The sequence below is a fragment of the Ornithodoros turicata genome, chromosome 10 (genome assembly GCF_037126465.1).
Source record: "Ornithodoros turicata isolate Travis chromosome 10, ASM3712646v1, whole genome shotgun sequence".
Lineage (NCBI taxonomy): Eukaryota > Metazoa > Arthropoda > Arachnida > Ixodida > Argasidae > Ornithodoros > Ornithodoros turicata.
Window position 1 is genome coordinate 27334266 of NC_088210.1, and position 23939 is coordinate 27358204.

General features: G+C 45.4%; 1 protein-coding gene and 1 long non-coding RNA gene across 2 annotated transcripts in view; one reads left to right on the forward strand and one right to left on the reverse strand.

Annotated features, from left to right (window-relative positions):
• The window catches only part of LOC135371290 (lachesin-like), an 82713-nt gene extending 79209 nt beyond the window's left edge, over positions 1-3504 (reverse strand). The window contains exon 1 of the mRNA XM_064605399.1: positions 3044-3504. Coding sequence (XP_064461469.1) covers positions 3044-3131 — 88 coding nt within the window. The 5' untranslated portion in view covers positions 3132-3504. The remainder of the gene's footprint in view (positions 1-3043) is intronic.
• LOC135371293 (uncharacterized) overlaps positions 1-23939 on the forward strand; it is a 148212-nt gene that overhangs the window by 111019 nt on the left and 13254 nt on the right. The window lies entirely within an intron of this gene.

Here is a 23939-nt window from a genome sequence, read left to right on the forward strand (position 1 = left end):
TGACCCGCTTCGGTGGCAGATTTTTCTTTAAAAGGTGTCCACTGAAGGTCCTAAAAGGGGCAGTACCCAATTTAATGCCGACAGCGCCCTGCTTTAGAGGTTATGTTTTTTACGAAACTCATTAGAATTGTTATTTAAATAATAAGCGCCTCCGACTCATTCACACGGTCCGCAGCTTGCAGGTGGTATCGGACATATATTTGTGAAAAAGAAAGGTCGTCGATTGGAGCACCAGTTCGCGAATTATGTAGCCCGGGGATTTAGCTGAGCCACCCGCGGTAGAAGAAAAATACCATTCGAATCCCATTTTACAATTACCCTTTAATTCACGTAACTAGCGTAGAACTACATAATTCAGTTGAGCAGACAAATTCCAGAACTGTCAAGTTCACAACAAGGATGGTTCGTGTTGTTATCATCACACATGTGTGCTTTATGAGTTTCTATGGGGCGCAAACCTAAGTTACTTGACCCTAGGTCATAGACACGATTTATTTGTTGTTGTCGTTACTTGACCGGAACCTGTGGAGCGGAAACTCCTGCTGGACTTGTGTTCATTCTAGACAGTTTTCTAACGGCGTGCAGTCTGTGCTTACAGCCTCCTTCCGACGAAGCACCTCTTACTGCAGTTCTCATAGAGGCTATCGCATGCGAGAGCTGCCTACCTGTAAGACGGTACATAGCGCTGCTGCAGATGTAAAACCTTATAAATGACGTCTAGAGTGTGATGCAATACCACTCGCATATATGTAATCCCACAGAAACGGGAAGGAATGAAGTTAGGCTCTCCGCTGTACGACATGCCTCCACGAACACAGCAGCCCAACCTCCGTGAAATTACCCAGCAACATTTTGATCACATCTGACAGTTTTTTCTGAGAATTCCTCCGAAATGATTTGATTTACGCGTTTCAAAATCTCCGTTCATATAACCGCACATAAATATGGGATTGCGCCGGTGACGACATCACAACGGTGTGACAAACAGTGACGCGTTTTAAAACTTTTTTTTTATCAATGCGCTGTTTATCGACAGCCCGTTATTGAAAAAGCTACGGCGTCGTTTCTAAAGTTAGTGACACTTTTTTATTTTTTATTTTTTTCTGAGACTAAAGAAATGTATTCATTTTGGAGACATCAGAAACGTTCGGAACAATTATCGAATAGCTGCCAACGTATTTGTGCTTCCCACTGAACGGTACAGGTTTCTACAGCTATAGAAATATCAGGTTACAATGCTTAGGGGGATTTCCAATTATTCAGTCCACGTTTGCTTGCGACCGCTCGCTGAGAACCGCGATGGGAAAAGATATACGATACATTTGAGCGTGCGGAGAGAGAGACGGAGACAAAAAAAAGAGGGGATAGACAAAGCCGTTTGAACGTTTTCGATTTGCAGTATTCATTTGCTCGCCACGTATGTTCAATCCATTTTGTGTATTTGTATTTCTTTTTTCTGTCGGCCGCATTTGTCGTCAGTGCTACGTGAAAAAAACAAAACAAAAGAACAGTTGACACCGTGTGTGGCATGTTTGTTGTGTGACGAATGCAACCTCTCCCTATTATTTTTTCTTCATCGACATCGACATCATGTTTGTCGTGGACGTAAAATATTGCCTGGAAAATTTCAATCTATCTGATCGCATTACTGGTGGTCTAGGAAACCGATATAATCGCGACGTCGTTCTCATCTGAAGATTGGCAATTTAAGGTCAAGGCCCCCTAAGATAAGGAACTTTGTTGCCGTCAGTATTCGGATGAAAATATACTGAACAGTACTGTATAATGTTTTGTTTACAAACCAGGGTCTCCTGCAGCTACAGTATTTGGAACTACGGAAGCGTATACGAAGAGGGGAGTCAAGTCCTGTAGATCACATAAACAAAATACAGAAACCGACACTGAAGATTTTTGTTTAAGTTTAATTTGTACAAGCGTTCGAGTGGAGGTCCACGCTTCCTCAGGTACCGAGATACCTCCTTGGTACCTGAGGAAGCGTGGACCTCCACACGAACGCTTGCACAAATTAAACTTAAACAAAAATCTTCAGTGTCGGTTTCTGTATTTTGTTTATTTGGAACTACGGTGAGTTTCAGTCTTGCAAAAAAAGGAGAAATTGAGTTCATCTACTGAGGGCGAATTGAGGAACCACGGTATGAATAAACAGTCCCGGGGTTGTGCGGACCAGCGGGAGCGTCATATGTAATCAGCATTGTTTTTTTTTTTTTTTTTTTTTTTTCATGTTAACCATATACGGACAGAGGATTACTGAGGGAACTACCGAATAGACACGAGCAGAAAACATTGTTTTTCATTTCATTCATATGAATGGTTAGCGATGGGAGTATGCCCGGAGTATGGGAGTATGCCGTCTGTATGCCCGGGGCATACAGAGTAGACCATCGTTGTAACCAAATTGCTTTTTTTTTTTTTGAATTATCGCTTTACTCGAAGTTTCACGCTATCCATACCGAAATGCATGCGTTTTGAACCCGATTATTCGAAGCGTCCTGCAAGCCGACATTGCTTGACGAAAGCCCGTACGGCAAACTCAGCGCACATCTCTTTCTTTCCCCTCTCTCTTTCTTTTTATCCATATAAATTATAAGGGAGGTTGTGGTTTTCTAGGTGCTCATTACAACGGTCTGTTTGCTTGTTCGAATATTTTTTTCAGATTCCCGCGGTGTTTCAGTGATGTCGAAACTACCGTCGCTGCTTTCGTGGCATTTCTGCTTTTATCGAATAGCCGCTTATATCGAATTTTTCGCCAGTCCTGTTGACTTTGTTACAACGACTGTTAACTGCACGTACGTGTAGGTACCTATATACGTACGGCACTACCGCCACAGCCCTCCCGTCAATGTTTAAACAAGAAGCCGCGAACTTTCTTGAAGAAAGCTAGACTTGCGAATCCTTCTTCAACATTCCGCTCAAGCGTAGCCACAATAATATAAGTACGCGGAAGCTACCGCTGTGACACGAAATGATTGTCAAGGGGCACATCTAGTTATTTCGTTCCTTAAAAGAAAAATTATGTACTCACCCTGAACATCCGTCGTGCACAGCAACACCAGTCCGAGCATCACCCAAATCCACAACCGCACAATCCGTTTTATCCGGACCCACTTCATTGTCACTCACTCCCCGGGCTTAGCTTCGCTCGACGGTACGTCTTTTTTTTTCCCCTCCAACTAAGTGTTCTTCCAAGCAGACGACAAGTCGCACCTCACACTCGGAACCTTCTCAACCATAGTTCTCAGACTTCACTCGCGCTTTCAACCAAACATTCCTTCAGTTGCAGTCCCTGACACGCAACAATTCTGCACGACCCCGAACGATCAAGACCAGTGTCAGTCCACCATTCATGCTTTGCACCGTTCACTGCCTTTTTTTCCCCCCCAGCTGATCTTGGCGAGATTGTAGCGACGCCGCTTCACAACACTGGCCACGCTGTCCGTCGCGCACCGCCGGGTGCAGCGTGCTCTACACTGCTTCGACCCGAGACGTGTGCGTGGTCTGCGAGGTTGTGGGCTCCGGGGTTCGGTTGCTGGGAGAAGAAAGTGCTAGCTACGCGCATGCGCAGAGAGAGAGAGAGAGAGAGAGTTGGGGCAGCGTGGCTCTTTCTGGCGGATCTCTGTCACGTGCACGTGGAAAGGCGCGCTGGTTTTAACGGCGGGACAGCTCTGCACGTGGGAGAATGTTTGGGGTCGAAAAACAAAAAAAGGAAAAGAGGCCAGAGGGAGGAAATTATGGCTTTTTGCGGCGGGTTGTTTAAGGGGACGGTGTTGTTTGCGCGGATGGCTAAAGCTAATTAGTTGAGAGGGAGAGAGAGAAAGTATATTTGATGACCTGGAGAGAAGGTGGGACGTGTCGGTGTGTGGTTTTGTCAATAGAAAGAACGCGCGCGAGATGGATTCCGTTAGTTTGCGCTGATTTCTCTTGTCTCGCGCTCAGTGATGAAATCGGAATGACGCGTAATGTGGGAAAGAAGATAGACGCGATAGCGATTAGAGCAGTGTTATATTCATCAATATCAATCAATATCATCATCATAACAGTGTGCTAGAGGATGAGTCCTTTTAACACCAAACTAACCATGTGATTTTACATAATCGCTACGCAGCACGCTCTCAAACAAAACGCGGAATTTTAGTCCCTTTGTGAGACTAGATGCACTGCCACGGCCATTAGTCTCTTTCAGGGCTAAATGCACGAAAAATGGGGAGCAACTGCAATGTAAGGGTGTAGAAGAAGCTGTAATTGCTCCTCCATTTTGTCCTTTTTTCCTTAGAGTGCAGTTGATATCGCGTTAAGTGGCGGCCTACCTCCCCATCATTTTCTTTACTACCATCATCATCATCATCATCATCGTAGAATAAAATATCTGTGCCTGAATCAAAGCGCATAAGTTTCGAGTAAACGGTTAATTAAATTTAGCGCACGCGGTGTACCCCGTGCGTGTAACAATAAGAATTCGTCCACAACCGATTACTTACATATCAAATTCAGTGCTACTTTTTTCCACGGCCACTTCGGGATACCATTTGAGCTTCATGTTTATCTCGTATTCCCTCATAGTGAGTTTTCATTCATTAATATTATACGCGTGGAAATATGTATATTACTTCAGGCACCCAAATTTACGGGAAGGCCATGCCAACGTGGTGTAAAGGACCCAGCATTTCTGACCGCTAATCAGGAGGGTCCAGGTTCGACCTCTGGCGCAGGTACTCATTGCTTTTTTTTTTTTTTTCGTGAATTGCTTTGTCCCTTCTGGAAACTTGGAGACTCAGGATGGAGCTCGCCTCTATTCGTTTGCATATATGTATCACACCTCTCTTAATATTCTCAATCTCACTTTCTATGACTCTACGCTTTCTGCATCAGTCGTTATTTCCCCTAGAGAAATGTTGTTTACCGACGTACACGTGGAACATTACTTCTGCGACAAGCCTTATGAAATCGCGCTCCCCACGTCGACCGCGAACTTGTACGCCCACAGCGGTGCGTTAGAGCTGCATTTCCCCGTTGTTTTCGGCTCAGACACTCGCTATTAGTCAAGGGCGGTAAAAGAAAGGAAAATCTCCTAATCCTGCTGCTCATTTACTTTGTCAGCTTCCGAGCCAGTAATTGGTCACCGACGGCTTGACGCGAGAGCTTTTTGTACCAGAAAAAAACGAGAGAAGAAAGTGCCGGGGGAAAGTCACTCCGAAATAGTGCGCGACAGTGGCTTTCGCAACACAGAGCTGTTGTACGCAAGCACTGTGGGCCCATAAATTTCTCTCTTCGTTCTTGGCTGAGCCTTTTTTCCGGCTTCCTGAGCAGGAAGTCCTGAGTATAAAAACAAGGCTCGCCTTTATGACGGCAATGGGTTGTTTTCAGGCTCTCTCGCTGGTTACGGTTGTTAAACAACTTTTACACGTTGCTGCTGCTGGAGACGCTGTTTGAAGAATGTGCTTTCGCGCAGCGGAGCTGCTGATGGCTTTCGCTTGATGAATTTGCTAGCACGACGCCATATTAGTTGTTTCTGTGTCGTACACGGTGCTGATTATGACCACGCGCAAACGTAGCTGTTCTGTGTAGCGTTCGGGGCTCAGAAAGGGGCAGCGTTATTAAAGCGGTAACTTTGTAGGGCCCACCAACGTCGACAGCCGTGTAGGTCCGTCCGTAACAGTTGTAGAGAGAAGAAGATGAGAGAGAGGGGGGAAGAAGCAAGAAGTTACAATGGCACCTGAGAAAGCGTGGCACTTTAAAGGGCCCAGCAACGTCGACAGCCGTGTAGGTCCGTCCGTAACAGTTGTAGAGAGAAGAAGATTAGAGAGAGGGGGGAAGAAGAAAGAAGTTACAATGGCACCGGAGAAAGCGTGGCACTTTAAAGGGCCCACCAACGTCGACAGCCGTGTAGGTCCGTCCGTAACAGTTGTAGAGAGAAGAAGATGAGAGAGAGGGGGGAAGAAGGAAGAAGTTACAATGGCACCGGAGAAAGCGTGGCACTGTTATTAAAGTCGTCACTTTAAAGGGCCCAGCAACGTCGACAGCTATGTTAGTCGTCCGTAACAGTTGTGGAGAGAGAAGCAGAAAAGAGAGAGAAGGGAAGAAGTTACAGTGATATCGGAGAAAGCGTGGCACTGTTATGAAAGCGGCAATTTTTGAAGGGCCCACCAACTTCGACAGCTGTGTAGGTCCGTCCGTAACAGTTGTGGAGTGAGAAGCAGAAGAGAGGGAGAGAAGGGAAGAAGTTACAAGGCACTGTTATTAAAGCGGTAATTTTACATGGCCCACCAACGTCGACAGCCGTGTAGGTCCGTCCGTAACAGTCGCGGACAGAGAAGCAGAAGAGAGAGAGAGAGAGAAGGGAAGAAGGAACAAGTTACAGTGACACCTGAGAAAGCGTAACATTAGGGCCCACCAACATCGACACTCGTGTAAGTTCGTCCGTAACAGTTGTGGAGAGAGAGAAGAAGAAGGAAGAAAAAGTTACAGTGGCACCGGACACTGGAACTTTTTGGAAAGCGTGTCACTGTTATTAAAACGATAGCTTTATTGAGTCCACCAACGTCCACCAACGGCTTATGAGCGCAAGAATCTGCCTCCTATATTCGAGCGCGTTTTCTATAGAATGTTTCACAGGAACGAGAATACCACGCCAAAAATCAAATCAATCGGGTACAGTTGTGTTTCGAAATTTTGCTACATGACTCCCCTTGTCCACAGTCGCTCTGAACTTTTTTTTTTTATTTCGGTTCCGTCTGGTGATCTAGTGTCGGACATTTGACTCGGAGGGGGGACTTTGACTCAGGCCGCGCAAAATGCCGCTAAAAAAATTAGACAATTTCCGTCAACAGACGCGTAATTCGACGCTACTGTCTTCCTCGATAAATTGAAAAGTTCATAGTTGGGAGCCGATTTGCACGTAAGGTGCGTCAGCTTATATGAGGCCACGTGCCTATACAAACATGTATGTGATCACGAGATACGATAAAGTTAACCACCACGAAGCTGTAGAATAATTGGCATAATCCGCGAAAAGGTGTCACGTGCGTGTCTCGTTACATTCCTGAAGCTGAACAGCAACGCAAGAACGACAAACTTAAGCACTTGCGCAACATTCCGTAAAATATTCGAAGCACGATGAAGGGCTGAGGACCTTATGTTCTACACACGCCTTCGATTAATGTACCCGCTGTACCTGCTCACATAGCAGACTATTGTAAGTTAGTGTGAGAGAGTGCCCCACTGCCAAACAGCGCGACAGAACGACCGATCCGTTTACGAAAATATAAAGGCTGCATAAAGGCAGCCTCCCTTCTGCTATTCTCCCCACGCGCAGGTCGCACCTTCTCACATGCGAGTCTTTGGTCGAACCATGTGAAGGCAACAGTCTCACTGAAGGCTTTGTTGCCAACTGTGAATCGAAGGTGCAATCCACGAAACGAGCATTGATCGGTGCCAAACGTCGGATACGTTTCCAGCGGCAGGGGGCGTCACGGCTTCCGCGAATAATTCACGAGGTCGGGCTCACGAAGTCAGACCCGTACCTTGTGCTTTGCTGGTGAACGAGGAAGAGGGTGTTCTGGTGCGACCCACCGAGCTAACCCCGAAGGAAGGGGACGTTCTTTTTCTCTTTTCTTTTTTCTAAGACGAGACAGAAATGGAAAATAATCGTTTTTGTGCTGCCTTGAGTGTCTTTAATACTTCGAGCGATGCGACGCATAGCAACGAGGCTCGCCATGTTGCCGCATTTGCTCGCGTAATTAACGCACCCCTCAACCGGGGCGCCTAAATGCTGCTGCACTTTCATTTCCCTTCACCTTGCCTTTGCCTTCACCTCCATTGCAACACCCTTTAGCCCCTATGGGATTCCCCATACATTTTTAAAATTGTATAACGCGGCGAGGAATTGTTCAGCTCGCGTAAAATATGTATCGGCTGTTCCATTTGAATGATTTATAGTACTTAATGGGACTAGAGTTTCGGTGTATAAAAAAATAGTATTTCGTGTTCGCTTTTGTGATCACTCACGAAATAAAGATGCCTCAAACGAGAATTCTAATGTCGCCAGAAAAAAATAAAAAAAAATATCTAAAATCGATACATCGAACAATAGTCCGTCTACGTCGAGCCTTCTACCTTCTTCATATATATATATATACATATACAGTATACCAGTCCTGACGAAGACAGTGCCACTGTCGACCACTGTGGCAACGTCGACCGATCTTTTAAGCGTTTCATAGTATATTATAATATTTGTGTTAGATTACCCACTAAATAAACTAGTTTTTGTTAACTTTCCTGTAATGTCTCGTCCATGTCTTGTTTTACTTTTATTCAACTTCGCAGCCGTTTGATATATCAACCTCTCTAACCTATACAAGTATACTAGTGGCCGGCCCATAACACACAGAAAATACCCGTTCATTGCAGGCTAGCATACCACGAACACAATCTCGCTGCGAGGCACCATCCTATGGCGTTCAGCTGAGAGCGCCTATACATCGAATAAAGGCCTAGCAGGAATAATCAGAAGTGAAGGCATTCAAATGTTTTACTGCACTTGTACGACTGTCTTCTAACACTGGTATGCGTACCGAACGACATATCTGCCGTGCACTACGACGATAATGAAACTAAAAGTAGACACGCTGAGATAGACCCCATGCGCGACATACAGAACATACGTTTTAGCTCACAGGTGGAGTACATGATAAAAGCCACCACGCACTGTCGGTGCGTCTCACCCGTTACGTGTCGTTTGGAAAAATGACACGGCGAAAAATAGCGCAAAGAGGAGGTACAGCGTCGTTTTTGGATGCTACCACTACACGGGGCACACAGTTCGCACGAAAAAGGATTCGCGTGATCGGGAATTGGCGCTGAACGAAGACACCCGTTGGACAGGATACTTCGAGTGAGCGTGCGTTATAGAAAGTTAGGAAAACAGGCCAATGAATTTTTTTTCCCAGCTGGTCTTAATCCCACCGCAATTCCTAGCCCATGTAGGATGTAAGAAAGAAAAAAAGAGGAGAGCCTGTGTGCCAGAACTCGTTTCAGCGGCTTTCAAACATATGTTGACATAATGTTGGAGTTATGGATCGTGCACATCCTTGAGAGGAATTATGGTACATTTACCGTTCTTTATGTAACCGCTACCTTTGAGAAACACCCTCTTGTCTCATCCACATCCAGGGCCCATATGTTATACTATCGCTGGCGTGCCACTGTAACTCACTATCACCTCCACACGTGTAGTCGTTCATATGTACGCAGCCATGCATATGGCCTAAAGACGGGTTACGTCTGGATAGGCTATTGTACATTTCACACATAATCGCATGAAGAATTGTAAATAGTGCGTAGACAGTGATGTGGAACGTGTGTATGTATGTGTGTGTGCTGATAACGTTTAATAAAGTTCCCCATAACAATTCCCAGGCAGCAGAACCTCTTGGCCCAATATTGGACCGATATTGGACCAGTATTTGACCAATATTGGGCCAGTAATGCCAATATTGGTCCGATATTGGGCCAAGATGCTGTGCTGCTTGGGAAGGAACATTTGCAGGCCAAAATTAATGGATCTGCTATCTTATATCCGAAACGTCCTCAATATCAATTTTGATCAATTGCAGAGGAATATAGTTGTACCTCACCAACGATTCGACTGACGATCTTTCCGTTTCGCTGTTTCATTTGCACTACACGTTTTCAGCATGACGCATGCACATGTCCGGACATGGCCCAGTTCGAAAACAATCACGGCTTCTGATGCACGCTAAACATTCAAACATGCCATCTGCACAAATGACCGGAACATGCACATGAGGATACGTAAGGTCTCCTACGCGCAAGAAACCGTTCATACAGAAACAGGAAAAACGTTTCGGAACACAGGAAACTCGATCAAGGAAATTGAGTCTATATGCGTTTGTCAATGCTACGTCGATCCCCTAAGACGACCAGTCAGTGCGCGACAGGGGGCATTCCATTTCTTTCGTCCGGGAACGACCCAGGAATGCTGCGTGCTCGCCTTCATTTGTAGGGCGCTTTCAATGAAGAAAGGCAATAATGATATGTATTGTCGTGCGCCAGTCAACTATTGGGCCACAGATGCATTGATGGAAAGTTATGGCTCGAGGTAGAAACGTCTATATACACACTGCATAATAGATGCTTATGAATATGTTGTTGTCTCGGAGGCTCTGCTCAACCTTTTCCGTGCGTTGGCGTAAGTGATATTACCCGACTCAGGCGGCACGAGCACTTGAGGTAATGAAAAATGGACAAAAGGCGCGGTCCAGTGCACGTTTTATTCAAGTGCGCGATGCGTGCTTTTAGGCATCGCGACTGACGGGTACTTTGTTTCTCTGTAGGATGTGATTTTTTTTTTTCTAAAGGGAAAGTCTCGTTCAGTGTTATGTGCACTACGGTGGATTTGAACCCCAAGGGTTTTCAGATTATACAAATAGAAAGGAAGATTTTCAAGCGTATTTAGCACTATTCGATGGATGGACTGAATAGAATAGAATAGAAATAGAAAGAAAAAAATGGAAACTTAGCTCGCACTGGTGCGACCAGCTGTTCCATGACGCTTGATATGTGAAAGCACCGAATAATTTGAAAGGTTTCAGCACGTATGTCCTTGAGGTAGTTCGCCAGGGCACACAGCGCAGGTTGTCGGTGCTGCTTTGGCCAGCTCGCCAGTACTTTCTCAACACTAAAAGGTCGGTTGTCAAGTTCGGCAAGGGCGTCCTTCAGTGTTCATCGACTAGAGTCGAAGCGTCGTCAGGTGACCAACACGTGCTCTGTATTACTCAATAGTTCCGCAAGTTGAACAGTTCGGCGATCAAACGACGCCTATCTTATGAAGGAATGCTGCTGCGAACGGGACGTTGAGTCGGCGATGGATGACGGGCTCTAACGGCCTTGGCATCTTCGATGGGAGGCAGTAGGTGCAGTTGGGGTCGATTCGCGCGAGGAACGTCTGGTTCAAGACGTCGCCTGTCCACATGGTTTTAGAGAGGTGATCACGTAAGCAGGCGAGCAAGGCTGAATTTTTTTTCTCCTCACATCGCCATCGTCTCATCCATCCCAACCAATCCCACCCACGCGAGCGCTAGAGGGTGCCAACAATTTTGCGAGTTCTCATGTCGGCAGATGTACCGACGTCGTGAATCAAATGGCACGGTGCATGTGGCAGCATTGTGGGATGAGTATGCGCTGATGAATGTTTCGTCTCAATAGATCAACAGCTTAAAATGCCTTCATACAATGAATCTAGTGACAAGATGGACGCCATAGACGGATGAGAATATCGCCCTTGCGATTATGTCTTCTTTCCATTGCCGCCTCCCCTTTGTCAAGGGCACCACACCAACCAACGTACTTCGTCGGTAGGAACGACCAACACGACACTGCATCATCATCCTCATTCGAATAAAGTATTTTTTTTTAATACAGCCCGCCTGTTCGGGCACTGAACTATGCGGTCGTATTTTTAGCAACAGGTATCGCTGAACCGTGCTGTTCAGGGACAATACGTCCATAGCGTCTGTTACGAGATGGAAAGACACAACCGCGCTGCCCAACATCCAAACGTTTACTAACAAAACAGAACTGCAGGTTGCGCTAACGGCGCGTGCAAAGAGCGAGATGGTCCTCTTTACGTTTAGCGCTATAAAAATATACAGCTTGTCTTGCAGGTCTTCGCAAAAGGCGAGCGTTTCGTAGGCTTACTTGCAAACACGTAGGCTGTCTCTCATCTGTATTCCGTGATCCCTCCAAAGACAGATGGCGACCGACGGCGTTTTCTTCCGAATCAATCCCTAAGAGGCTTTGCTTCCAAAATCCCGCACCCAGAAGCCGCCTGCATCCTGCAGATACACATCCACCTTTCTGTTTACTCAACTCAGACTTGGCTTTCCACAAAGGAAAGATTCCCGCGACTTGTACTTCTTTCCTTTCACGCAGTATCAAATGTATTACTGTTCTTCCCTGGTCTTGCTTTATGGGTGTCAACAATGTATGGCCCAGGCTGTATTCAACATATGTACATTTCACCTCGCCTCGTGTTGGTGTTGTATACTTGGTGTGTAATGACAATAAAGTAGTTCTTTCACTTGTAATGCTCCGCGTACTTTTACTTACCGTCATTGAAGGCCATCAACTGAGTGGTCATACCTGTCCCGCGATGTGAGATGACTATTATGGTTATTATCAGCCCAGAAAAGCTTGTTCGTTTCTCTGTGCTCTGTGACATTACGCAAGGTTATGCGACATTTTTCTCTTGTCATTAAATATAGAGTTTTAGTTGTAGCGCCCGCAAACGCCATCTGTACGAAAAAAAAAAAAGTACCGCGGGTTCACACCGCGCGCGCTATAGACGCAAAGCTGCGCTCGGTACACGCGGAGTGTGCACCTGCTGTTTCCTTGCGTACGCAAAGCGATTGCGTTCGCAGTACTAGCTCTGTGCACAGCACGAAACTTTCCTTATGTTTTGCCCATGCGCAGAACCGCCAGCGCTATCCTTTACGCACGTAAAAGCGATAGCGTGCAATGCACTAAAGCTCACTACTGTCTAATAGCGACTTTTAGTACACCGGAAGGGGATGATCACAATAACGGTTTCGAAAACATTCTACACCAATCACCTTATTCCTTTGAAGGGGATGACATCACTTGATTTTTTATATGACAGGTTCCTTTGTCGTTTCGTTTTTATGGAGTACTTACGATCGGCTAATGCCTCCCTCTGTGTGACAGTCTTGCGTGACGTCACCACACAGTGCCCCGTTTTAACCGTCACAAACTTACATCAAGCTACACCAAGATATATTTTTGCGAAAAAAAGGAAGAAGAAAGAAACACACGCACAACTCAGCGTCATTTAATTCCGACACGTTTCGCAAGCCTCCGGGGCTCTGAAATGTTCCCGGTTGATTAACTGAGAAGCACTGCGAGAACAGCTGCCGTGCATAACGGGAACACAGCACCGTCATTCAGGCACGTTCACTTCTTTCTACCATGTCGCTTTTTTTTTCGCTTTTTTTTTCTTCAACTCTGAAAGGAAGCTGGGAATCGCCTTCCAAGAGCGATAGTACCGTGTTTACCTTTCCTCATTATGGCGATAATCCTAATTGCAGACCCTCTGGCACTACGATTACGTCATGAGGTGCCGCTACAATATGTCATAGCGATAACATCACCCCGGGATTTTCGTCTCGATGATTGATTTTTGTTTGAAGTTGTGCCGTCCTTCCTCCTCACTCTCTCTCATTTCTTTTTTCTTTTTTTTTTCTTGCCTTCCTGTATTCGTTCGGAAACGCCAAACGAGATCTGGCTCGATCATGTCTTCGTTTCTCGATCGGATTTATATATTTCTGTGCGCAGTAGCGAGCAAAGTTCTCGGATGCATGAGCTGAGTCAGCGGAGATTTTCCTGAGCGGATTATTGTCCTGTATCGAGAAGGGTCGCCCATTTGTTTCGAGTAATCCCAGGACTGACCTGGGCGTTCTCTTCCGTTTGCCCCCTTGTCATCGGGTCGCTTCTCTTCTTTGGCTTTTTGCTATATGCACGGCAGTGAAGGAAAACGAATTGATTGCTCAGTTTCCCCAGGGTTGTAAACTTTCGTCTGTTTACTGTACGATGCTCGTCGTCCTTCTCCGCTCGGTGTTTCTGCTGTATGTCTGCTTTTCTCTATATCTTTCTATATATCCAATTCCTTGCATGTGTGTGTTTTTCCTCGCTTAATTTAACTCATATCTCTCTGTCATCCAATTTTAGACTATGTGGATTTTACCAAAATATGTAAAATTGATGCGCGAGGGATATTTTCTCGACCAGCTGAGAACAGAGGCACTTGTGCGACACGTGTGTACTTACGCAGGTGCTACAAGCACAAAATATGCTTTAAAAGGTGTTTTATCTCCGGCTTAACACAACAGTAGGAAAAAGCAATTGAAAAAACGTGGACGTTTCGCCGACCTGTTCGGGTGGCATCATCAGTACAGAATGTGTCCGAAGGTACAGATCAGCTTACTTATCCACCAAGATATCGTGAACCTCCGGCAGAGAGCCACGGTTGGCGTGACTTGCTGTTGAATCACGATTTACTAACGCTACAATGTACAATGTTTACTAACACTGCTATACAGCATGTAACGCCATCCGTGGCCCTCTGCCGGAGGTTTACGATATCTTGGTGGATAAGTAAACTGATCTGTACCATCGGACACATTGTGTACTGATGATGCCACCTGAATACGTCGGCGAAACGTCTACGTTTTTTAATTGTTTTTTTTTTCCTACTGTTGTGCTAAGCCGGAGATAAAACACCTTTTAAAGTATGCGTCTTCCCGGCTTTTGGAATATATTTTCAAAAGTACAAAGGTGTTCACATGGAGCATATTCACATGGTATGCTTGTAAAGACTGCGTGCAGCTCGGATGAAACATGCGTGTAACATAAACATTGCAACTTCGATCCGATCCTAACTATCTGATCCTTCGTCGCCGAAGGGAGGTGCCGCAACGCGACGGTTAAGAAGAAAACATTTATTATTACTGTTTGAGGAATGTCCCACTCCACACGCACCCACACACATATACCTTGGATGATGGTGAGGCGGGGGATTCACCGCAGTTACACCGTTGACACGGAAAAACGAAAATATTATTCGATATAATTTTCAGTGACTTCCTTCTTTCTTCATTCGATAATAGTGAGTTTTAGTATACCGTTGATAAGGTTATTGTGTCTATCGGTACCAATCGTAGTCGCGCGTGACCCAGAATCTTATCCACTGATTGGATCCGGTTGATACGGTTTGACGCAAGCCACGTTATCAACGGTCTGCTAAAACTCTCTATTAACCACGGCCGTGAGCGGCGGCTGCTACGAGGCGAACTGACCGTGACGTCAATCACAGCGGACGTTCCCGATTCGCGGACGGTCTTTTGCGAGCAAATTGCAAAATCTTTGAGTAAGCTTGCAAGCGTCGCCATGAAATATGTTTTAATGAGACCCGGAGCTAGGATCGTATGTAATCCTTGACATAGAATCTTACCAGAAGTGTAATGTAGCCCTTGATTGTCAGCATGATTACCGGAACACGTTTTTCTTTCAGAGCTTCTTCTTCGTCAGAAAATGTCTCCGTCGGTGGCCTTTTTTTGGGGCTACTGCCTAGGAACGATTCCTAGACGCTGTTTTCGTCGCATAATACCTCACTCCATCGCTGGCAATTTGCGTTTCGCCATATTTCTACTGACTTCGACGGCAGATATATGACGTCGTTGTTGTCCAAACCGAAACCGTACACCCACGTGGTCCCGCGGGTGTGTGTGCTCCCGGTGGTCCACAATTGGCTGAGAGAGACTCGACGTTATGTGACGTAAGCCCGATTCGAAGAGATGTATCCGGCGGTCACGCCCCGCTATTTTTGCGTAATAATTGCGCCCCTGGTGCACTGAATACGGTTGAAAGTCGATGCGTGTATGATAATGAGGGATCATCCGAACGGTTTCCGGCAGAGTACTCGGAATTCGCGAAAATAATTTCATGGTCCCTTTAAAGCGCATACTCTTTGAAATGAACTTCACCGCATAGCACGCTCCTAACCAACCATAATCTCGAATGATACCGTTATCTGCCCTGATTTGTTGAAAAGGGGAGGCGTACACCTTTTTTGTGACACTTACGAACAGCACAAGTGTCACGAAAAAGGCGTACGCCTCCTGTTTTCAACAAATCAAGGCAGATAACGATATCATTTGAGATTGTGGTTGGCTAAAAGCGTGCTATGCGGTGAAGTTCATTTTTAGAGTGTACACATCGAGCGATACACCTCGATTGCTCACCTGCGCGGCAGAGGAAACAAAAACGTTCACGGGGTATTCTGTGCTGTCGTTCGACCAAGAGGCCGTAACGGCTCTTCAGCAGCTATAGGGGGCGTCCCCGAAGACAAAAGCTTCCTATCGTCTCGAAGAAAGCTCGTGAGACCTACGGCTCCGAATACATCTTCATGAAGTGGCCCGCGGAGAGCTGCTCTTGAGATTGGTTCGCTTTCTGCTGGGTAGATTTATTTTAAAGCCCCGCTTCAGTTGCCTTTGCTCTGGACCGGTGCGAGTACTCGCCCCGTCGCTGGACATACGTTCTTATTGTGGGCCCGTTGTACCTCGTGAAATTTCCCGCAGCTATAGCTGAGCGCCTTTTCGTAGAGAAAGGTTGCTAATTAGAGCATCAAATACAGGACACGCCTATAGGTTTGGATACGTGAAAGAGTGCTCATACCTGAGCGGATGAACACCGTGTCTCTTATTTTTTTTATTTTATTTCGTGTTAGCGCCGCGGAGCAACTGTGGCTATGAGCGGCGTCCAGATGTGGACAGATGTAGAGAGGGGACGGCAGGAAGGAGTGGGGGGTTAGTATGCGTCCTGGGCCGACTTCAGGGGGAACTGTGCCGACACCCGTCCGCATAATCTGTCGGAAGACCCAGGGAAAACCCCGGAAAGCACAGCCGGTCTCCGTGCTTATTAATAAATAAGAGATAATTAATGAATTAATAAAAGATAAATAAAAGATAATTAATAAATTAATCAATAAAATAAATTTAAGATAAGCGTTTTCTTGATTTTTGTTTGACACTTTGTGAATCTTTTCCCCTCCCCTACCTCCGTTATGCACACTCCAAGGAAAAAATTCTACCTTTCTAAAAAAAAAAAAGGAGTATTTTATTAGTCCTTTGGTGGACTAGATGCGTTGCGGAGTTTATTTCCAGTGCTGGGGTATAAATTTCAGGGCCAAGGGGACTGTAATGGGGAGCAATTGCAATTGATTGGGCCAGAGGCTGTAAGCAACTGCTTAGTTCACCCACTTTTCTTTTTCGTACGCTCTTAAAAATGAACTTCACCGCATAGCACGCTCCTAGCCAACCATCATCTCAAATGATATCGTTATCTGCCCTGATTTGTTGGAAACGGGAGGCGTACGCCTTTTTGTGACAATTATGAACAGCATAAGTGTCACAAAAAAAGGCGTACGCCTCCCGTTTTCGACAAATCAGGGCAGATAACGATATCACTTGAGATTATGGTTGGCTAGGAGCGTGCTATGCGGTGAAGTTCATTTTTAAGAGTGTATAGTGCATGTTTGGATGCGTGCGTGACTCATACCCTAGTCAGACGGCAAACCTAAGTCCGTTAGCGGAACGGCGGTTACTTGACCTGCTGTCCAATCATCATTTTGAATGATATCGTTCTCTGCCCTGATTTGTTGAGACCAGGAGGCGTACGCCTTTTTTGGGGCAATTATGAACGGGAACGGTATAATTATCATTGGACAACAGGTGAAGTAACCGCCACTCCGCTAACGGACTTAGGTTTGTCGTCTGACTACACTCTTAAAAATGAACTTCACCGCATAGCACGCTCCTAGCCAACCATCATCTCGAATGATATCGTTATCTGCCCTGATTTGTTGAAAACGGGGGGCGTACGCCTCTTTTGTGACACTTATGCTCTTCATAATTGTCACAAAAAAGGCGTACGCCTCCCGTTTTCAACAAATCAGGTCAGATAACGATATCATTCGAGATGATGGTTGGCTAGGAGCGCGCTATGCGGTGAAGTTCATTTCTAAGAGTGTAGGGTATTAGTTTGTTTGTTTGTAAGGGAAAAAAGAAGGAAGAAGAAGGAGGGGAAAAAAAGAGGAGGAGGAGGCTATCATCACGTAAGCGAACATAGTAATGTGCCCCGTCGCACGTTTCTACGTTGAGTATGCCGTAAATGAGTAATGTGCTGGTATAGCCAATTAGCGGTGTCACCATCTGTACTCTTTCTTCCAAACTCACTAATTGATAAGTAGACATAAAAATAAAGAAACCAGACAAAAATCTCCGTCCGTTGCATGATGTAATTACAATGCATATTCCATGATAGTTTTCTTCAGGCAGGGCCAGTGTGAGTTCTCGTGGAATATTAATAAACATCGCGCACGATTGCAGTGTGTAGGCGAACGCAAATGGGTCTGAGCCAGTATTCTAACAAGCTGCTGCTGATCAGGTTAATGAAGTTGGAAGAAGACTTTGAACCGGCCCGGCTACGTGTAAAGCCAATTATGGCGAAAGCTTGCTTCAAGCTCGTCGCTTCTCAGTCATGTTGCGGAGAAACTCATTTTAGTTTTTTGAGAACGCGACGTGTCCGCGTTGCTTAATATGTCCGATAGGACTGACTGCTAATCTAATATGTGATAATACGATAAGGTGCCTAATTTTCGCCGATGAGAGTCTCTGCAGTGCGACTCTGAAACGTGAATAAATGCACTTCCCGTTTGCAGTAACATCGCGTAAGAATATGTGTAACGCTCAAAAATGTGGATTGCGGTAAACTAAAAAAAAATAATTATTAAACTGGAGTGCGATTACAGAATGGAGTTTCCTGGATTACAGTTACCGGTCACTTTTAATTACGCGGCCCCGAAATTTGCACCTGAGCGCTGCAGGTTAGTCCCTATATTAACTCCGTACATTAAGTCCTTAAACGGACTAATGGCTCAATGCCGTCTAGTCCCCCAAGGACTAAAATTATTCCCTTTCCTCCCCTTAACGTGTGATAATTCTATAATTTCGGCTTGTTTTTTGCTCTTGTCCCTGCTTCCTTTCTCTTTTTTTTTTCTTCTTTCTCGTGGGCAGTCGCTTTCTACTCGTTATATCTAACCCCCATATTCTTTTATGTCCGTCAGGTCCTTTGGATGCTGCCACCTCTCTTGCCTTCTTGGCTATGGAGTAGATGGCATCCATATTTCCAATCCAATCCAATCCAATCCAATCCCTTCCCTTCCCACGTCGTCTTTATCTTTGAACGGAACTAATTCGTTCACTTCTACGCTCCCTGCAAAACAACTCTCATCAATAGAAGAAACTTTCTGAAAGCTGACAAAAACTGCAACTGTACACGTACTGTACCTTCAGCTACACAGCCAGAAAGCACCGCACATTACACATTACAAGTTATACACAGGGTTCCACGTCGTTTATTTCTGGTTCACAAAAAAAAAACAGAAAAAAAAACAGCACAGAAGTCCCCAACGAGACCCCTTATGAATACCTAAGCTCTGCGTCTGAGCACAATCCATGGCATCCTCTTTCCTCGTTTTGCAGACATCTAATGCACGTTTAACGTGGTACCCTATCGCGCCATTGTTCGAAAACTCTATTCGCCCCCTTTCCCACTTGGATACGCTCTCGCAAGTTCTGCCATTTCCCTTAACCTGGGCGCCAACCTTTTCTTGTCCTACATCTCGCGACTTTCGATGGAAATCTTCTCCGTTCGCTGTTGTATCACGCAGCCATTGTCGAAACCGGAGCGGGACATTAGGATGCGATAACAATACAGAGCTCATTAGTAGACTCGAAGACGACTGCACGCATTAGAAGTCGGATAAAACTCTTTCGAAACGTTTTTCTTTGCGCTAAGTACGCTCATACAAAAAAAAAAAAAAAAAGAAATGTCGTCTCGACGTTTCAACGATTGTGTGAGGATGTACTTGGATGCGAGGCGTTTCTATTGGTTGGCGAATAAATGGTCTACCTTCCATAAACGTTTTTCTATTTATTCAGAAGCTAATGACAGCACATTTGTGTCTTCAATTCAAATGCATTCCAATTTCTCTTTTCTTTGCCTTACGACAGGCGGTGTTACTAGAATAATATTCAATGGTACACTCGTTGATGTCCGATTTCGAGTTGAGCGTAACACTCCTCAGTGTCGAACAACAACTTTATTTGAATGATGATGAGTGGCTCAGTGTCGAAGTACATAATGTGGCACGCGGAGCTAGTGGTTTATCGATGTCCTGTTCTTAAAAGGTAGGGTGTGCTTTGTTCCGTTGTACGAACAGGTTGTGGTATGTGTTTAGAAAGGTACTGGTAAAACGAATTCAAATTAAAGACACAGATAGGGAACACCCATGCACAGAAACAAGGGTTGAGGGGGATGTCGATATGTCGATGATAATGTCGATATTGGCTCGCCGTTGTTGGCCAGATGCGCGTGAATATTGTCACGACCATAGCCAGAAAGTGATGGAGGGTGAAAGGTTAGAGGTGTGGCAAGCAAAGAATGAATGAATGATTCCAACATGCACAAAGAAAAAGGCAACGCTTTCCGCCTCATCCTTGTCCTACGATAACGATAATAACGATAATATAACAATTAATATAACGACATTGATTTTAGTAGATCAGTAACCAGTAAATTACTTAGCGATGCGGAATGGGACAAGTCTCGCATATCAGAGCTGAAAGCTTTAACTCGCAAGCAAGTCACCGGATGTGATATCAGCTTTTCAAGCGCTACCTTAAGAAGAGACGATCAAAGTCCTCTATGGTCATTCACCTTAATGTACACCATAGCACCGTTCGCGGACTAACGTACGGGACGATATCTATGACTTTGCCCATCCCGTTCGCCACCGCATCTGAACGCACGACTATGTCCCTCATTTATGTGTCACCAATAACTTGTCCAAAGAAAGAAAAGGGAGGAGGAAAGCGAGGGTTCAATGCGCGTGAAAAGAAAGTATACGGGCCGTGGGAAAAAAAAAAATTCCGTCGATGTTTCTGCCATCCAATATTCCGATAAAACGCAGAATGATATGTTTCTGACGACAGGTGACGGGAACTGTTCGCGGAAATTTGTCTTAGATTACTGCTACTGTTACCTCTTTGCTGCTGGCGATATGATATGTGTCAACAGGTTGACAAACAGCTGCATGTAGGGCATCGATTTTCTTTTCCCTTGCTTCTGGTAGCGCGTTCGTTCTTATGATACTTTCTTTTCTCTGGTTCGCATTTATTCTCGTTTCGGTCAGCTGTATTTTCACGTTATCCTATTCGCGGATCAGACATGACGTCATAGTGCTTTTTTTTTTTTTTTTTACTCCTTTACGTCGTGGCTATACATAAATCTACAAGATAATTTACCGTTTCAGTTGTCACTTTTTCAGAGAAATCAAATGACAACCCTCGCGACTATGGACACGTTCGCCTAGATGAATGTGCTGTTTCCGGTGAATATAATTAATAATATCGCAGGCACCTACAAGCGTGATCGACAATAGGCACGAACCCGAAATGGATATATGGGAAATATGTCGTCAATGTGCATCGAAAATGTTTGTATAAATTCAAACAAACAGAAACATAATGGGAAGCTGGTATGTGATAATCCGAAGGAAAAAAATAAAGAATGAATGCCTGAAGGGGCATGTTTAGACACACTCCGGGTAAAGCCTCTGCTGACCCAGAGGTTCGGCTTTCTTGCAAAAGGACTCTTGTTGAGGCGGAGCACGCTTTACAGGTTACAAACGCCGGTACACTGTTAAAACAGAACTTCACCACATAGCACGCTCCTAGCCAACCATCATACCGAATGATATCATTCTGTGTCACGATTTGTTCGAAACAGGGGGGAGGCGCCTATCTGGGACAAGATAATCTGTCCAAGATAGGCGCCTCCTCCCATTTTCACCAAGTCAATGCACAGAATGATATCATTCGGAATGATGGTTGGCTAGGAGCGTGCTATGTGGTGAAGTTCTGTTTTAACAGTGTAGGGCAGGGAACGTATGTGCCTTTCTCCGCGCACCCTATCACACGCGTAGCTTGTTTTCTTTTCCAGCGACCCGAGAAAACAGGTCGCACAATGCCGTAACATTAATGTTGGAATGATGCCCAGGCATGCGAGAATTTTCACCTTCTTCCGAATAACATCAATGCGATGACGCGACTAGCGACACCTGCCATGCTGCGCTCTGAAATCTACGTTCATTTGCATACACACGCATCACGCTCTTTCAACCTCAACTAACTCATAAGAGCTTCTAAAAAATGCAAACTTTTTATGTGACGGAACTTTTACTTATTTTTTGTCACACCGTACCTAAAACCAGCTCTCGTGGCATAGTGGTTAGGATGATCGCTTTCCACGCCGAGACTGGGAGACGACACGGGTTCGAATTATGTCACCGGCTGTGCTGTCTGAGGTTTTCCCCGGGTTTTCCGAATACTTTCCAGAGGAATGTCGGCACAGTTCCCCCTGAAGTCGGCCCAGGACGCATACTGACCCCCCCTGTTCCCCACTCCTTCTTGCTGTCCTCTCTCCATAGTTGCTTCGCGGCGTTAAAACGGAATTTAAAAAAAACGTACTTAAAAGTCTGCCGAACTAAGAAGACTCGCAGGGACGTGCAATGATTTAAAGCATCACTTCCAATATCGTAAACTTCTTATCGCGCTACACCGCGAATCTATATTCATGGCTCAACTCATAAGCCCTGCGGGCGATAGTACTACATCATGAGGATGGAAATAGCAGCTTGTATCTCAGAGAGGCTGTATCACGATAGACTGCGGCCGAGCTAAGCACTATAAATGACCTCCTTGAGGTACTCGGAGATATTACACCTAGATAAGAGATGAATGCGTTCTGTTGTTCTGACGGATAGAGGGCGTCAGATGGGCCTAGGATGTGAGCGCCATGCATATTTCAGGATTTTTCAATCCAGCCTTTTATGGGCCCCCGGGTACGGATCGGGGAATGGTCCCTGGACAATTGTGTCGTGGCTTCTGTCGTATAGTTGCGCCTGTTGTAGATGGGCCTCTGTCTCACATCCATTAAATTCAAAAAGCACTAATAAGCAAAAAAAAAAAAAGTCTTCTCCGATGAATTCGCTTCCTTTTGTGTTGGTATCAACGTAAACCGCATCTTTCACCCCGCGAGCAGATTTTTTTTAGCAGATTTTTAGCTTTTGCACTTTTATTTATTTATTTATTTTCAATATACCCCCAGAGCCACGAGGGCACAAAGGAGGGGAGGGGCTTGATATGTTCGATGAGAACAACGTTATGACTTATGAGTTAGTCTTACACCCTTAGAAAAAAAGGGTGGAGCATTTACACCTTTTAGGAGGTAATAGTTGTCGCATATGTTGTGCCTAAAAGGTTGCAAAGTTCTACCTGCTACCTGCGAATGATAGGGTTACCGCTTCTGATTCGGTGAGCGAAGAGTGCGTACGCCTTTTTGTACCAATTTGGATATATGATAACTGTTTTTACCACCCTTTTACACCCTATATCAGACGCTATGTTGACCCAGGTGGTAACTATATAGAAGTTATCACCTTTTACGGCCTTTTTTCTTATAGTGTAGTTGTCTCTTTCCAGCTGTGTTGATGCATGTCATGCAGCTAGAACAGATTTTGCGGCTTCGAACGCCATGTAGCAATCCGTAGTTACGTTCTATAGAACGGAACGATGATCTGGCCGATTGACGGCTAATTGCGAGAATTATTATTACTACGAGCAATTAATTTCCCCTAATATAAGATATAATAAGCGTTCTTAGTCGTGTCAAAGTATAAGACTGCAACGCCACGTCCTTGCTCGTGCACGGGCATCATGGCGTGAGCGTCGTATTCGAAAGCCACGCGTGCGATAGCGACGCGTGTTTGCGGCCCTGTCAAGGCATGCGAGATGATGTTTAGCCTCTGTGGGTGTTTTCGCCGGAAGTGAAATCGCTTAAGGTGGGGCCGGGGTGCATATGAAATCAGCCCAATGGCGTGTCGCAGTCGACAGCGCGGTCGATTCAATTCCACTGCTTGCCTCCTCTCCCCCGGAAAAAAAGTCGAAGAACAGCGGGAGTGACGGCCGTCACGATGACATGGCAACACCGTGTGGGAAAACTGTTGATTTTCCGTTAAGTTCCTTTCTGTGTTTCTTCTTTCTTCCTTTCTTTCTTTTTCTTGTGTGTGTGTGTGTGTGTGGTGGAAGAGGGGATTGCGAAACAATCAACGTGAAAAGAGCGAAGAGAAGTTGCCTTTTTTATTTCCTGTTAGCACCGCGAAGCAGCTGTGGTTATGAGCGGCGTTCAGATGAGGACGGGTGGAG